We start from the raw sequence: 17113 nt of genomic DNA on the forward strand, positions 1-17113 counted from the left end.
TGCGACAAAATTGCGATCTAAAGTTCTAATATGTAACTACTAAACAAATACATCAACTAATACCGTGTATTTTTTCTCGATCTCCCTTTCTCACTTCCTCTCTCTCAATCAGTGTTAATCGCTCTCTCCCTGTTCCGTAAAAATGTCCCTCATGCGCCTAAAGAAGTTTCACTACAAAAATATTAGAAATCTGTGGCTCGAAGCCCGTTCCTGCAAGTTATATTTATATAAATAGAATATTAATAATTTATTTTAAAAATAGTATTTTCCATTTCTAATATGCAATTATTTATTGCAATTGTTCGCAAAACAATGCATCGTGACTGACACTGACTGACATCGTTTCTTAATCTCGTCTTGAGCGAACTAAGATATGTCAAAAAATTTACAGCTTGACAGCTATGTTTGATTAAACATCAAGAATATAACTGACTGACAATAAACAATATTCTATACAGAGACTTTTAGAACTTTGATTGGATTACTATTGATTAGATTGCTGTAGATTGTGTGACTGAAGTGTTAACTGAAGAACATTTGAAACCAGCTGCTAGGTTTAGTTTTTTTTTACCAGTGATTCCCAAAGTGGTCTATGACAACCTGCAAGGGGACTACGACAGCGAAAAAAAATTTGGGAGTCCATGAAATGAAAATAGGTTTCCACGATAGTGGATCTCAACACATACACTGATAGTACCTATTTACTTACATCATACTATCTTATAATATCAAAACATATACATTATAAAAGTACCTATGAAGTAAAAAAAATATTATTATAAAAATAGAATTATTAAAACAGATACAAAATTTCACTTTGCGTAGTTTTAATTTAAATTCAATTAATAAATGTATAAATTACCATGTGTTTTTACTTTAAGTTTTTAACACTAAACTTCACTACAATTAGAAATTTACAGGAAATCAATATCAGGTAAGTAGGGGGTCTACCCAACACGGAAAAACATGGCAAGGGGTCTACGACACAAAAACGTTTGGGGAACTCTGGCTTAGACTAAGCTCAGACTCGATTATGAGAAAATTCAATACATTTTTAATCGGGCGTAGCACTAAGTCTCATTTTTGTATCTTACCCTAATTTTAAAACCAGTCGTTAGATAGAGAAGCTGATATAAGCTTATATGAGCTTCTAAAGACTGTCACGGTCGTTAACTTTCGCTTACGCGTTGTCTCGGTCGATCACATCTTTAAGAGGGACAAGGTCATATAAACACGACTACACGAGTCTCAAATGGTGTCCGTAACTAAGTACTTCAAATCACTCCGGATCTCGCAATACCTATATTACCTACTAAATGCATTTATAGCATACAATGTTGTTTTAAAGTGCTCACGATATAAAGGTGCTCAATTATATTTTTTTTATTTTTTTTTTTTGAATGGGGTCTTACATACACTCATATCGCTCATTCTGTCTGACTTACGCCTGAACCCAATAATTAATTCACAATCTCAGATTGAAAACAATCTTTACACTTATATTTGATGGTCAATATAAAACAAATAAAGTAAATAAAACCGCACACACAATATTAAAATATGCATGTTTAAAACATATCTAATAGATTTTTATATATTTTAAAAATCGTTGGAAGTTAAAATCTTAAGATCGTCCTAAATACTCTCCCACGTTATAAAGGCAAAAATAGAAACAATTTTGTTAATAGGACTTTGATAGGTAGATTTGGTATACGTTTAGTTTCCTACGCGAGCTATTCTCTAATATCGCTTAATACACCGATCCGGTCAAAATACCGCTACAGACACGGTCCAAAGAACTTACAACTTTAGTATTTATTGTGTATGTGTGGGAAGTGCAACATTTCTCAAATTTAACTATTTTTTTAACAGGAGGCTCATCTGATGTCAAGTGTTATAATTGGTACTCTGTTTTCTTTAACAGCCCTATTATGATCTGATGATGAACACGAAACAATATGCGAAATAGCGCAAGATAGAAAGAATTTTTTAAAATAATATACGTGTTCCATATTCAAAATATTATAAACTTGAAAAAGAGAGAAGTGTTTTATAACAGTATTCATGGCCAGACTAGTTCTTTGTTATTGAAAAAGTATGAATCGCTTTGCATGAAAAGATAGGATTGATAATTAATAAAAAATAAATTGGTAACGCTAATACCTATCTTCTATACCTGTTTCATGATTTATCAACCTAATAGGCAAGCCGGTTTCACGGTGTTTTTCTTCACGTTCAAGCGAATGTTAAATGCGCACATAGTAAGAGAGTACGTTGGTAGACAACCGAGAATCGAACGTACAACTTCAGGAATGAATTCGCACGCCGCAGCCACTAGGCCAACACTACTCTGGGCCGTAGGGTCAAGTGCACGGGCGTTTAAAGATTTATGTTGGCGCCTGGTAGATAGTACCGGTGACCCCAGAGATCGTGCTTTCCTCGCTCAACGACTAAGTATCGGAATATGAGGCCCAAGACCGAACGCGATGGAGACTCACTGTGGCCACCCTCTGCCCCACCTAGGGGTTATAGGGCATTAACTTATGTCGGTTAAGGAAATTGTAAATACCGTATTGGTTATGAGTAGGTAATAATAAACTTTAATGAGATTCTTGCTTACATCAAACAAAACGAGCGTCGTTTATGGAATGTGTGGATACCCGAAAAAGTAGCGGTGAAGTCATAACTACGCGGCCGGTTCCGCTACATTTGCGCTCAACAAAATGAAAGATTTCGTCGAAAGCCACATCATATAAGACTAGCCGGATAATCTATTTTTTTGTTTTTCTCTAGATTTAGGTTCTATATATAAATATTTTTCTATGTAACTTCTGGTTATGCACTTCTTGCACTCATATTTTTTTTTCTTTTCTTACGGGTTGCCTGGAAGAGATCGCTTATTAGCGATAAGGCATCCCTTGTAATTTTGATGTAGTGTGTTAAAGGTTTCAGTTTAAGTTTTTTTTATTTGTTCTTAGGGTCTTTGATTTTCTTATTAGTCACACGTCAACAGTAATATTATAACTATTTTATTTATCTTTAAATTTAAATTCCAATGAAAATTCAATGTCTATCAATTCAAAGGCCTCCTCCATTTTGCTCCACATCTCTGTCTTTTGCTTTGTTGGTCCAGTTTTCACCACCATGTCTTTTTATTTCATCAAGCCATTTTTCCTTTGGTCTACCCCTTGATCTTTTATTTTTTGGTCCTTACCAGGAGTGTCCATTTTTCCTTGTCCATGCGAGTAAATCACCTGGCCAATTCCATTTTTGTTTTTGAGAATATTCTAAACTGTCTATTAATTTTGTTGTTTTCCTTATTTCTGTGTTTCTTATGATCTTTCTATCTGATGATGTATACAATACGAAAATAAAATTTAGCGTATTAGTTGGGTAAAGGTTAGCAATAAAGCTTACATACTAAGGATAACAGAACGACCCGCGTTCAGATGTGAGTCACGATTTATATCACGTTTCCATACATAAACACTTGTTTCAAAACCTGTCGCGCTATCATTATACCTGTTGAGATGGGCGATCACAATATTGAGACAGATAAACATTACAAAAAGTATAAAATCTTAGAATCCAAGAAGGTTCATAAGATGTTTCAATTATTTATAACTTTCTAGGCATTATTAATATTTGTCTTCAGTTTTCGATTCGAATTAAGATTTTATAGGTATCTAACCTGTAAAATCCTTATTCGAATCTAAAACAGATTTAAAAAAATAACATCTTATTAAGAAGGATCATATATTCCAATTTTAATTATGACGAGAAAAATATGTTCGTTTAAATATATTATGAGTTAAATAAAGTTTTATAGACGAGACTGTCTCTGCATGGTACAGAATATGAAGCATCAAAACAGTGGCTACCTTATAGGATAGATCAGCCTATGATCAGCCTTATGTGCCTGACGCAATAACTGTTTGGGTTTAAAGGTTCCTTACGATTCCTTTCACCATACGAGTCCGTGCACGTAGTCTTCGACGCCTAGCCGTAGATTATACCCATTAATTAGTTGCTTAAACCGTAGTTAAATTTAGAAGATGTAACACAATTCTATTTACCAAGTACGAATTCATAGATAGCTGTGTCGAGAGAATTTCAATAATTTCAGTAGGAACTACTTTTTATCAATTTGTTCTTAAGTAAAGCATTTATCGATAAAAAACATATAATAAAGGCATCCTTTAATAGCGACTGTAATTACCTTGACATCTGCGATAAATTTATATAGTTTTTCTCGACTTATGTAACCATTATAGGCCGTTAACATTGCTAACATTTATCCCACGTATCATGAAATATTAATATCATGTGCTATTCATATACGAAAACAATATAGGTTTGTCATTTGTCATTGATTACCGCGAGTTCACATATAAATGTTTCTCGCTAAATATATAAACTGTGACCTTTAACCTTTCAAATGCTATATCATTTAACATATCTAAATCATTATATAAATGTCCGAATGTGTGAGACTTGCACTAGGCAATCCAATCTCCAGGGTTGTATGGGAGATTGGATTGAGATACTTATACTTAACTTACTTAAGTATTAAGATACTTACTAAGTTCTGTATCGCAGTCTGTGTATTCATGGTTGCAGTCGATAGTGTAACACGCGGTGCCGGTCAGCAGCACCGCGTAAAGGACTACATAAACTCCTCGTGCCATCACCGCTTGTACGCCATCTGTGTAAGCATATCGAAAATATTATTTGTTGTCCTGTCCAATTGTAAAAAAATTATTTACACTACAAAGATCCTTTTTAGTGCTTAGATTAATGATTTTAAACGGCTTAAGATTTTGGAGTAGATACTAGTTGGCACATAGTAGATAGTACCGGTCCATTTGACATCATTCTTGGCCGCAGAAGACCGTGAGGTTAACCGGGTGATCGCGTGGATGCGGACAAGGCTAAGCTTTTACCGTGTCCTGCCTCGGGCGATTGATGGTGGCGCCGTGGGGTTCTAGTGGGTATGCAGGGTGGCGAGTCACACATAACCCTTCACCACCACGAAAAATAATGGTAGATAGTACCGGTGAACCTAGAGCTGGTGGTTTCCGCGCTTAACGAATAAGTTACTTTAACTTTTAAATTTCTTTTAATTTTCTTTTTATCATTGAAGAACTTTCATATAAATCTCATAACCCAATCTTTATAGAATTAATTAATAATTTGGCTACTTTAACTACAACAAAATGGAAATTAATGAAATACTACAACCCTTAAATTACAGACTTACTTTAAAATAAATTAAACGAATGTTTTATAACTTTTGTGTTTGTCTTGGGGGAGATAATAATCTTGGTTACACGTTTAAACCAAACCGTACTGAACTCTATGAATAGAAATGTTTTAATAATAATTAAACACAAAGTGTGGGAAAAAATCAATGAATTTTAAAGTTATTATAATTTTGTAGATTGAGAAAATTATATACATATACTTTATATTACATATCAATATTTACATTACATTATACATTTTATTATGTCAGGGAATAACCCATCAGAGAATGCTCAGATTATCAGTAAATGTTATGATCGAGTCAATTGACCAAGATTATAATTGGTTTGGTTAATAATTGAGATTCCATCAGACTTTTAAAAATTATATTTTTTTATTTGTTATTATTTAACTGTTTATATATACGTCCACTAATTCGGCTACATGACGAAATCGATATCTGACTGACGATATTTCTCCTACATATATATATATACATTAGTAGTCCTTTTGCTTTTAAAAAGCTTTGCTTTGTAAAAACAAGGCAATAAAGACACCGACAAATCCTAGTAGGGGCCGGTTCAGGACCGCCATCGCAACAATTCAATTTTCCGACCATGTTTTCAAAACAATTTAAAACACAGAACATGTACTTGAAACGCATAAACATTACAGTAACTTGTACTAGTAATAGAGGTGTAAACAGTTAGTACAGTTATAACTACCTCCGGCTTTAGAAGCAATTTAATGTTTCTAAGCGATTAGCATTTAGCAAATAAATTATAAGCAGGATGAGGCTAATAGGTTTTGAAAAGATCCTTTATAATTGTACTAGCAGACGTGCGCGTTGATGTGGCTAGGGTTTTTGTAATATTACATAGTAGTAAACTATTCAAGAGAAAAGGTAGGAGAGCTTATTTGAAACGTTGGTACTTTTAACACAACGCCATCTGTTACGATTGTATTAAATAATAAACAAATAATTTGCAATAAAATAAAATTGCGACTATAATAAAAGATCTAAGTTGGACCAGACTGCTCACTGTGCCAATTTAATTTAAAATTCGAATATTATTTAAAATTTGACACTGCGATGGTAGCGCCGTCTGTCGGATCCAATGTAAAACATTCCAAAATCAACAACTTGTACTAATAAATTAAAAATTAATTAAAAAAACATTGTCCAGCGGACAAAATTGTGAATCTAAACCATTTCCAGATCCCCTTGAACACACACAAAAAATTTCGTCAAAATCGGTCCAGTCGTTTGAGAGAAGTTCAGTGACATACACACTCACAGAAGAATTATATATATAAAGATCATTCAACCAATATCGCTGGTCAAACCGCGTCCTCGTACATACTTTCTTTCATAGTACAGTATGTTAATAGAAATCGATATGACGATGTTCTGACGTAACATATTACGTGTCCTTCTATTGTATATAATAATAATGTCGCTTTCATACGAGGTCGTATAGCAAAAAATACCGTTTATTCAATCTGATAACTGTATGCGATAATATTACTAAGGATTTATTTATTATGATATGCATTTGAAGAATGTTTTATCCCACTATATCCAACCTGACCATTAAAATTTTAATGTGTATGGCCTTAACAACCACGTTTTTAAAGTTATACTTCTTTTGGCGCGTTAGGGAAAAATGAAAAAAGGAAATTTTGCGCGCGCGCATACCGTCAGAATAAATCGTAAAAACACATACACATGTTTTTTTTAATATGCAAAAATGTCACCAGTCAACTATAAGGTGGTCTGAGTCTGAGATTCTGTGTTTGTTTTATGATAAGTCAATCCAAAACACAAGTACATAGGTGATTAGCCTCCTGTGCCCAGATACGTCGGCCAATTCGTCTTCTACACAATGTTTTCCTTCACTTTTCCAGCACAGCTTGGGATCGAACCTACGACCTCAGAGTTAAGATTCGCACGCAGAAGCTCAGACCAACATTGCTCTATGAAAAGGCGATATTCTAAATTTAAATTGCTGTCAATAAAACCTTGTCATATTCGTTAACACACTAAAAGCAACATACAAAAAATGTATAGCGAAACAGTTTCTCACAGTTCAGTGAAGTGGCTCGTTGAACCCAGTACAAGTGACGTGAAATCGCCAACTACACATTTCCTCATACATTCTCAAGCCTGCCATTGTTTACTTTACCGCAAATTTCTGGTGTTAGGTTTTTACTGTATGTCTAATTAACATTTAATATAAATTTTAGTCTCATTTTTAAAGGCACGTCCTTTATAGCTTGGGCGAGTATTTAGTCTATAAATTTGTACAACAATTTTTCAAGTTTTATACCTTTTGGCACGTTAGGGAAAAATGATGAGAGTAAATTTTTACGATGCGCGTGCACACCGTCACAAAAAATCGACACATGAGCACAGTCAACATTTTAAAATAAAAAATGTCTATTTTTTAATAAACTTCGTTAAACTAGATAATGCGTAATAATTAAACTTTCAATAAATAACTACCTTTTTTCAGTCCCCACATCAATCGAAATAATAACTGGCAAGAAACTACTACTCTTATAAGCCACCTAGTTCTGTTTATAAGGATACTGTAAGGAACTGCTGATAATGCTTCATTTAACAAATTGAATAGCAGCCCACTGAAGTATTTCCGAACCAATTCGACTTTGGGTCCTTCAATAAAAGAGCGTACCAATCCTTAAAAGGCTGGCAACGCACTTGCGAGCCCTCTGGCATTGAGAGTGTCCATGGGCGGCGGTATCACTTAACATTAGGTGAGCCTTCTGCACGTTTGCCGAAGGCTATAAAAATGTTTTTTGTTCTATAAAAAAAAAACATTTTTATGTTTAAAAAAGTTGTAACCTAAACAATAATTTAAAACGAAGAGTTCAAGAACAGCGAGACAGAATTATCAATTCTGGCCGGCATCAAATAAGATCTGACCAATTGTATCAAGTAAAACAAAACGATTTCCAAGCAAATTAAGGCGTCAACTTTCAACGTACGAATTCACACGGCTCAAAGGCTGCCGAGGTTTTTCATCTAATCGCCGTTTCGTAACTTATTGTTTGGAAATAAGCATTGTTAACGTGATTGCTTGTTACTCAATCGAATTAATGCAAAATGTTTATAAAAAAATTTAAAATGTCCAACTTATTATGTAAATATTAATAACTTTGAAATAACTTGTCTGGGATGAAATAATCACTACTGTAAGGTTCCTGAGTTATCGGGGTGCTTTTAATCATAGAAGATTCTAGCTTTTTACTAACCATACGCTTACACTACAATGAGTAAGATTTGGGAAACCTTTTAAGTAAAATATACCTGTGTGAAGGTTCCCAGCTCTTTCCATAACAAACTTAATTATAAATTCCTTAAATATATTTATATCTTTTATTTTATATTATTTATTTTTGTTTTCGATTTTTCAACTGTTATTAACACGCCTGAGTGCATGAGTGAGTGTGTGGATGCAAAGGTGTGAGTGAATGAATAAAGTGTGTACTTAGATACAAGGTCACAGAAGCAACTCTAACGCTGCATAGGGTGTGTTCATAAGCCAGTCTTTTAGTCATACTTTCAGATTGTAGACGGTATATAAGCCAAATTATGAAATGTTATTTGCTATGTAACGAATGAATGCAATGTAACAGTTGAAGAGAGTGCCGGCGTCTATACATACTCTTAAGGCGTAACTTTTCTGTTTTTTAACGGTGATACCGTTTGATGTCCGTCTACTGGTTCTAAGCAACCTCCCCACCAATTTTCAGCCCTTTCACATCATCCCTTCGTGAATTAATAATAGTGTTACTGACACGACTTTCTTTTACATACCTATAATTATGACGAATTGATTGTTTTTTTAATTATGGAACTCTATGTGCTTCCAATTCAAGTTCAAATACAGTGAATTTCTAACATACATATATCTACATAACCCAATCAATATTAAAATTAATTTTCAAACGTACAAAATGAATTATCATGGAATATAGTAAATTGGTTAATTTATTCAAATTTAAACAAGTTGTTTGCAAATAGCTCAATGCAACAAGGTCACTTTCTCTGCATCGCACACTTTCATTGCTCGCGTGGATGTTAGATGCGGAGTTAAAGTCTTGAAGGCACAAAGCTTATATATAAAAGAGGTTTTATATTGGTATCTGTGCATCGACGAATAAATCCTAATATGATATTTATATAATGAATTAATAATTGTTTAATACATTCAATACTGTTGAGTAGAATTAGGTGCATTCAGTAGTCACTACAATATATATATATATATATATATATATATATATATATATATATATATATATATATATAAAACTATATTATTTGAACAATTTCTGTTAAAATAAAATAAATGTTATATATAGTCCTCGTATAAAAAACTAAACACCAAGAACATTTTAAAATAAAAAAAAGAAAAGGTGGAATATTTCTGTAAATGTGATTGTTAGGTTGGTGAGAAATTAAAAAAAGAAAAACACTTTTTTAACGGATTATAGATATGTATTATTATATTTAAACTTATAATTATTTGTCTTTTATTTACATAACTTTTACACATTTAAAGAAAAACACTTTTTTAACGGATTATAGATATGTATTATTATATTTAAAAAAATTAAAAAAAGGCGAATTTTAAATGTTGCGAGACAAAGAGATAAAAGAAAGGGACAGAGAGATAAAAAGATGTATGTCTAAATGGAGATAATTTTATAAAGAAAAGTCCGGATATGTATCTGTTTCGTGGTCCTCCTGTCCAAAATTGATCATGAAACAGATTCAGAAATCTGAGGGCAAGATCTAAAGAGGTAATACCACCGATTTATTTATTTATATTTTTATTTAGTATAAACTAGTTGTGCTGGAAAAAGGTAAAGAGGAAGACAGAGAAAGAGATGGGCAGACTATGTAAAGAGAATAGGTGGCACAACTTGGACAAGAAGTGCTAACATCAGAAAAGAATGGAAGCCTCTGGCAGCCTTTGAGTTACAGGACACGCTGATTACCCAAAACGGGTCAAGGGCTGTATTAGAATTTTTTTTTGTGTAACTTAAATAAGTGTTAGTATATTTAACAAAAAAATTGTACCTACTGCATTTGTTCAAATACACCAAATTGAATATTCAACGCTTGCCAAGGGGCAAGTAACGTAAACTTTTCGAGTATTGAATAAAATCAATTTGGGTATGCATTGGCAAGCGTATGTTATGTAAACTTGTGTGGAATAATGATAAGGCTATTGTATTCAGAGCGAATGATTTCGATGGAATTTTTATATGTTTTTGTAACAATATTTTGTGTTACAAATAAATAAAATGGACTATTTGACAAAATTTAAACCATTACTTCTTTTAATCGTCTTTCGTTAATTGTTTTTTTTTCAGTCTTTAAAAACGTCATTCGTCATCGTCATTAAACATACATAATTTTAAGAACCCCCAGAAACGCCTCTCTAGTCAAGATGGGGTCGTATTATATTTGTATGGTCATTGTCGATTTGACTGGTTTCGTTCGGATTAATACCTGTAGCTGAGTTTCATTAACGGACATCGAGGCAGCATACGAAATTCCACCCATATCACCTCGACGTCCGTCGCTCCACAACTGACCGTTTTTCAAGGCAGTTTTTGCCGCACCACCACTTTATGGAAACAGCTGCCCAATGGAATTATTTCCGAACCAATTCAACTTAGGGTCCTTCAAGAGCGTACGAATTCTTGAAAGGCCGCACCGCACTCGCGAGCCCTCTGGCAGTATCCACGTCGGTATCAAATAAAATCAGGTAACTTTTTGTGGCTTGTTATTGGCGTATAAAATTAAACCTTTTTAATATCGTTTTTTTGGGTCAAGTAAAGATTATATACAAGTTACTTTAGTCCATAGTTACTTTCTAAAGTTTTTTAAAAGAAGTGATAAACACTATCCAAACACCTGCAATGCCAGGATCCTACATGCGGTGTCAACCCTTGAGGAAGTCCAGACGCCAACCCAACAGACCAATTTTAAGTAACATCCGATTTAGTAGGCATAAAAAATTCAATTAATAAAAGAAATATGTGTCCCATTCTCAATTCTGCGAGACAGTACACAACGTAATTACAATTAATTAAAATAATACTTTAATTACCTTAAAATAATAAGCGACATCTGTTTAAATACACACATATGTAATGTCTAACACAAAACTGTAGATATCGAATTGCAAATGGGATCATTTCGCATATTACATTAGGCAAATTAACGAAAAAACATATTTGAGCCGATTGACAATCCAATTATGGTATTAGCTACATTGATATTAAATTATTTTCGTAAAGAGGTCGCTAACTGCTAATCACATTATTCAAGGTCCAGTTTTCTCGCCCGTTATGACCTCTGATTTGAAACCTCTTAGCTTAGAGTTATTCATTAAATATTTTTTTATATTCATAAGTTACCTACATAATATTATATTACTTGACATCTACGTTAATTTCAAATGTCAAGACAAAACGTGCGCCTTTTACCACAGACTAACAAACTTAATACCTACTACAAATTAAGCTAAACGTCAGTTAACCGATAATCAACAATCTAAAGATCTTATCTAAGAAATATACAGATTTTTAATAGTATTATAAGCAGAGTGTCTTCCCCTTAATAGATAATGTAAGTAGTGTTACTTAAGAAATAATTATTTTTTAGATTAGGTTGTTTAGATTATTAATTAGTTATACCTAATGAGTAAACCGATGTTTCATTTAATTTGTTTGGTTAAACTTTTGTTTGTTAGCCTGTGTGAGACGCTGGTTTTGGTCTGTCATTTAAATTGTAATTCGATGATTTAACTAAATAAGTTTTGTTATATATCTAAAAATAGTAGTAGTTTACACTAAATGTTCATGGTTTTAACGTGTTATAAATATATTGTGTAAAAGTTTTTAAATAGGGTAGTAACTCCAGACATCTGTTTGATGCCCAACCATCTAAATCTATATATACTATATAGATTTTTAAACCAAAACAAATCACTTCGCAATTTCTTCTCCGTAAGTTTTACGCATATAAAAGTATGAATTATACGAAGTTTTATTCGAAAAGTGAGGCAAAATACCAGGTAGTAGGTATATCCTCCATATCCGTAACGCGGCTCTGTAGAAACTACTCGAGGTGGTTTGAATGGGTATTGCTAATCCAATCTGTGAATAGCAGATTTTGGTGTGGGTCGAGTCCCACATACCCTTCGAATTTTTAAGGGCATCCACCTCGGATTTAAAAAAATGAGCTGTTATATAATTTTCAAAGTATTTTTTTTGTTGACGCTACCACGTTTAAACTTCTAGCTACAGTTGAACTAATATGTGTTCGAATGAACCGTTACTAAACGTACGAAGTGGGCTAAGTATAAAGCATTTAACTACGGACACATTTTGGTTTAGAATTAGGCTCATTTATCAAATTTCTTGTTAGTGAATAATCTTTGGACGTATCGAATTTTACAGGGAATTATTATTATTATTTGATTCACCTAATGTTAAGTAATACCGCCGCACATGGATATTCACTGCCAAAAGGCTCGCAAGTGCGTGGCCGGCCTTATAAGAATTGGTACGCTTTTTTCTTTAAAGTAAGTCGAATTAGTTCGGAAATACTTTAATGGGCAGCTGGATCCACATAGTGGTGATGCGCGAAAAAATTGCCTTAAGAAACGAATATTATTAAATTTATATCATACATAATTTTGTATGCCCCATATTTTATATAACACAAGTCACGAAGTGAAATTTCTCAACTTTACTACAATTGAAACCGCAGACCATTCGTTGAACTCTATCGTACGGAAAACGTATCATAAACAATTTTCTTCAAACATCTACAACATACCGACATAGTTATAATTTTAACGTATTATTATAAATATAAACGTATTATTTTTTAATAAATAATAATACGTTTAATGGTTGAACCGTTAACCTTTTTTTATTTACAAAGTTTGAATATAGAATCCAGGAAGCATTACAACGATCAAAAGCAGACGGAATGTCGGAACTATGAAAGCATAATGCCATCATAATCCCGCTATATGTATTAATTGAACAAACCTGTTATAGAAATAAGACAATCCTAATACACTGTATATTTCAAAAGTTATTCACACACTTCACAACACAATATTTTCCGATTTAATAGGTCGGTAAAAGTTTATTTGACATAAAAACACGTGCGGTACCTGTGAGCCGTCGCGCGGGACTGGCTTGCCGCTTGCTTGCAGACCGGTCGGAGATTTCTCGCCGTAAACATCAGAAACACGGCCTTTCTTCGACTGGCGAAACTCATCTTGGTTGTTACTAATGGTTCTCGATCGGGCATTTATATTTTAGCCTAGAAAAATTTACTTTAAAAAAAAAATACTTCTTTATTAGCGCACACTACATTTAGACTGAGTTTTTTTGGATTTTTAGTGGGAATACTACACATGAAAATGATAAAACATTAAAAAAACATCACTTATAAAGAACAGCGGTAACTCAATTTCTTTAATATCCTATGTTTGAAAGTTTGGTAAAACATATACGTTCTACGCTCGCAATGGTTTGAGCGGGCAAGTACTGGCAAGAAACTTACCGCCACAATTTTTAGTCTCTAAGTTTTCAGTCATACCAATCGTTTGAACCAAATCAATCACAAGGATTCATTTAAATATTCGTCATATTTATAAAAGAATTATTGATTAATTTACGTGGTAATTCTCTAATTTCGCATAGGAGTTTGTTGTAAATTTTCCATATAAACAGAAACAGAAATCTGAGGCCCAGGCCTAAAAAGGTTGCTAAGGTTTATGGGTTTATACGAGTTACTTATCAATTTTTAGTCCTTTTATTTCAACTGGGCAAGACTGTCTTTCACGCGTTATTATCACAAGTAAGAAAATAATTATAAAACTAAATGTACATAATACACCTCGACTCACTAAAACGTCATTTAATAGATACAAAGTGAATATATTCGATAGAATGGGATAAGAAACAATAGTAAGGGAAATCGAAGGCTTTCTTTTGACTCATTTATCGTGAGATGACGTCTGAAGTGGTCAGGATATAAGCTAAATGCGGTCAAGGTGTTCATTATTTGAAATAGGATGCAGGTTGATTCATTCAAAGTTTTTAAGGAAAGCACGTGTGTTTGTGTCGAAAATTGCGAATATTAAACTTATACAAATATAAAACACGAGACTTAAGTTTTTTTATTGTTTAAGGAATATTTAGTAGATGTTTATAAACTTTTTGATATTTTTGTATCAATTATAAACCTTTTCAGATTACTCGTGTTCAATTACTTGCATGCCACATTAAGGATGGGTGACCGCCTGGGAACACCGCGTGATGTTGGCTATTTGTTTTTCCGGTATATCAAGATGTGTCATTGCATTTGCGAAAAGAAAGTACCTAGTTTATCACTATTGTTTTTGTTAATTTTTTGGTTTTATTACAGTCAGTCGCACCGATTCGATCGGTCCCTCGCCAACGTCCATACCACGTTGAATACACCGGTTCTCGTCCGATCACCGAAGTTAAGCAACGTCGGGCGCGGTCAGTACTTGGATGGGTGACCGCCTGGGAACACCGCGTGATGTTGGCTTTTTGTTTTTCCGGTTCATCAACATGTGTCATTGCTGTTGCGAAAAGAAAGTACCTTGCTTATCACTATTGTTTTTGTTAATTTTTTGGTTTTATTACAGTCAGTCGCACCGATTCGATCGGTCCCTCGCCAACGTCCATACCACGTTGAATACACCGGTTCTCGTCCGATCACCGAAGTTAAGCAACGTCGGGCGCGGTCAGTACTTGGATGGGTGACCGCCTGGGAACACCGCGTGATGTTGGCTTTTTGTTTTTCCGGTTCATCAACATGTGTCATTGCTGTTGCAAAAAGAAAGTACCTTGCTTATCACTATTGTTTTTGTTAATTTTTTGGTTTTATTACAGTCAGTCGCACCGATTCGATCGGTCCCTCGCCAACGTCCATACCACGTTGAATACACCGGTTCTCGTCCGATCACCGAAGTTAAGCAACGTCGGGCGCGGTCAGTACTTGGATGGGTGACCGCCTGGGAACACCGCGTGATGTTGGCTTTTTGTTTTTCCGGTTCATCAACATGTGTCATTGCTGTTGCAAAAAGAAAGTACCTTGCTTATCACTATTGTTTTTGTTAATTTTTTGGTTTTATTACAGTCAGTCGCACCGATTCGATCGCTCCCTCGCCAACGTCCATACCACGTTGAATACACCGGTTCTCGTCCGATCACCGAAGTTAAGCAACGTCGGGCGCGGTCAGTACTTGGATGGGTGACCGCCTGGGAACACCGCGTGATGTTGGCTTTTTGTTTTTCCGGTTCATCAACATGTGTCATTGCTGTTGCGAAAAGAAAGTACCTTGCTTATCACTATTGTTTTTGTTAATTTTTTGGTTTTATTACAGTCAGTCGCACCGATTCGATCGCTCCCTCGCCAACGTCCATACCACGTTGAATACACCGGTTCTCGTCCGATCACCGAAGTTAAGCAACGTCGGGCGCGGTCAGTACTTGGATGGGTGACCGCCTGGGAACACCGCGTGATGTTGGCTTTTTGTTTTTCCGGTTCATCAACATGTGTCATTGCTGTTGCAAAAAGAAAGTACCTTGCTTATCACTATTGTTTTTGTTAATTTTTTGGTTTTATTACAGTCAGTCGCACCGATTCGATCGCTCCCTCGCCAACGTCCATACCACGTTGAATACACCGGTTCTCGTCCGATCATCGAAGTTAGGCAACGTCGGGCGCGGTCAGTACTTGGATGGGTGACCGCCTGGGAACACCGCGTGATGTTGGCTTTTTGTTTTTCCGGTTCATCAACATGTGTCATTGCTGTTGCAAAAAGAAAGTACCTTGCTTATCACTATTGTTTTTGTTAATTTTTTGGTTTTATTACAGTCAGTCGCACCGATTCGATCGGTCCCTCGCCAACGTCCATACCACGTTGAATACACCGGTTCTCGTCCGATCATCGAAGTTAGGCAACGTCGGGCGCGGTCAGTACTTGGATGGGTGACCGCCTGGCAACACCGCGTGATGTTGGCTTTTTGTTTTTCCGGTTCATCAACATGTGTCATTGCTGTTGCAAAAAGAAAGTACCTTGCTTATCACTATTGTTTTTGTTAATTTTTTGGTTTTATTACAGTCAGTCGCACCGATTCGATCGCTCCCTCGCCAACGTCCATACCACGTTGAATACACCGGTTCTCGTCCGATCACCGAAGTTAAGCAACGTCGGGCGCGGTCAGTACTTGGATGGGTGACCGCCTGGGAACACCGCGTGATGTTGGCTTTTTGTTTTTCCGGTTCATCAACATGTGTCATTGCTGTTGCGAAAAGAAAGTACCTTGCTTATCACTATTGTTTTTGTTAATTTTTTGGTTTTATTACAGTCAGTCGCACCGATTCGATCGCTCCCTCGCCAACGTCCATACCACGTTGAATACACCGGTTCTCGTCCGATCACCGAAGTTAAGCAACGTCGGGCGCGGTCAGTACTTGGATGGGTGACCGCCTGGGAACACCGCGTGATGTTGGCTTTTTGTTTTTCCGGTTCATCAACATGTGTCATTGCTGTTGCAAAAAGAAAGTACCTTGCTTATCACTATTGTTTAAGTTAATTTTTTGTTTTTATTACAGTCAGTCGCACCGATTCGATCGCTCCCTCGCCAACGTCCATACCACGGTGAATACACCGGTTCTCGTCCGATCATCGAAGTTAGGCAACGTCGGGCGCGGTCAGTACTTGGATGGGTGACCGCCTGGGAACACCGCGTGATGTTGGCTTTTTGT

General features: G+C 35.1%; 1 protein-coding gene and 10 non-coding genes across 12 annotated transcripts in view; 10 read left to right on the forward strand and 1 right to left on the reverse strand.

The window, feature by feature from the left end:
* LOC110994343 (putative epidermal cell surface receptor) overlaps window positions 1-13484 on the reverse strand; it is a 31112-nt gene extending 17628 nt beyond the window's left edge. For both annotated transcript variants that reach the window (XM_022260945.2, XM_022260938.2), the window contains exons 1-2: window positions 13348-13484; window positions 4583-4705 (exon numbers count right to left, since the gene is read on the reverse strand). In XM_022260945.2, the coding sequence (XP_022116637.2) occupies window positions 4583-4688 (106 nt within the window). In that variant the 5' untranslated portion in view covers window positions 4689-4705; window positions 13348-13484. The remainder of the gene's footprint in view (window positions 1-4582; window positions 4706-13347) is intronic.
* A 1281-nt stretch (window positions 13485-14765) lies between these two features.
* On the forward strand, window positions 14766-14884 carry LOC123689695. Its single transcript, XR_006750606.1, has one exon. It is a non-coding gene; the product is annotated as a 5S ribosomal RNA (ribosomal RNA).
* A 128-nt stretch (window positions 14885-15012) lies between these two features.
* On the forward strand, window positions 15013-15131 carry LOC123689707. The gene has a single exon (XR_006750619.1). It is a non-coding gene; the product is annotated as a 5S ribosomal RNA (ribosomal RNA).
* Window positions 15132-15259: 128 nt separating this feature from the next.
* Window positions 15260-15378, forward strand: LOC123689715. The gene has a single exon (XR_006750626.1). It is a non-coding gene; the product is annotated as a 5S ribosomal RNA (ribosomal RNA).
* A 128-nt stretch (window positions 15379-15506) lies between these two features.
* On the forward strand, window positions 15507-15625 carry LOC123689716. Its single transcript, XR_006750627.1, has one exon. It is a non-coding gene; the product is annotated as a 5S ribosomal RNA (ribosomal RNA).
* Window positions 15626-15753: 128 nt separating this feature from the next.
* Window positions 15754-15872, forward strand: LOC123689682. The gene has a single exon (XR_006750595.1). It is a non-coding gene; the product is annotated as a 5S ribosomal RNA (ribosomal RNA).
* A 128-nt stretch (window positions 15873-16000) lies between these two features.
* On the forward strand, window positions 16001-16119 carry LOC123689703. Its single transcript, XR_006750615.1, has one exon. It is a non-coding gene; the product is annotated as a 5S ribosomal RNA (ribosomal RNA).
* A 128-nt stretch (window positions 16120-16247) lies between these two features.
* On the forward strand, window positions 16248-16366 carry LOC123689710. The gene has a single exon (XR_006750622.1). It is a non-coding gene; the product is annotated as a 5S ribosomal RNA (ribosomal RNA).
* A 128-nt stretch (window positions 16367-16494) lies between these two features.
* Window positions 16495-16613, forward strand: LOC123689684. Its single transcript, XR_006750597.1, has one exon. It is a non-coding gene; the product is annotated as a 5S ribosomal RNA (ribosomal RNA).
* A 128-nt stretch (window positions 16614-16741) lies between these two features.
* LOC123689685 lies at window positions 16742-16860 on the forward strand. The gene has a single exon (XR_006750598.1). It is a non-coding gene; the product is annotated as a 5S ribosomal RNA (ribosomal RNA).
* Window positions 16861-16988: 128 nt separating this feature from the next.
* On the forward strand, window positions 16989-17107 carry LOC123689708. Its single transcript, XR_006750620.1, has one exon. It is a non-coding gene; the product is annotated as a 5S ribosomal RNA (ribosomal RNA).
* The last annotated feature ends 6 nt before the right edge of the window (window positions 17108-17113 follow it).

This window comes from Pieris rapae, chromosome 1 (genome assembly GCF_905147795.1).
Source record: "Pieris rapae chromosome 1, ilPieRapa1.1, whole genome shotgun sequence".
NCBI lineage: Eukaryota > Metazoa > Arthropoda > Insecta > Lepidoptera > Pieridae > Pieris > Pieris rapae.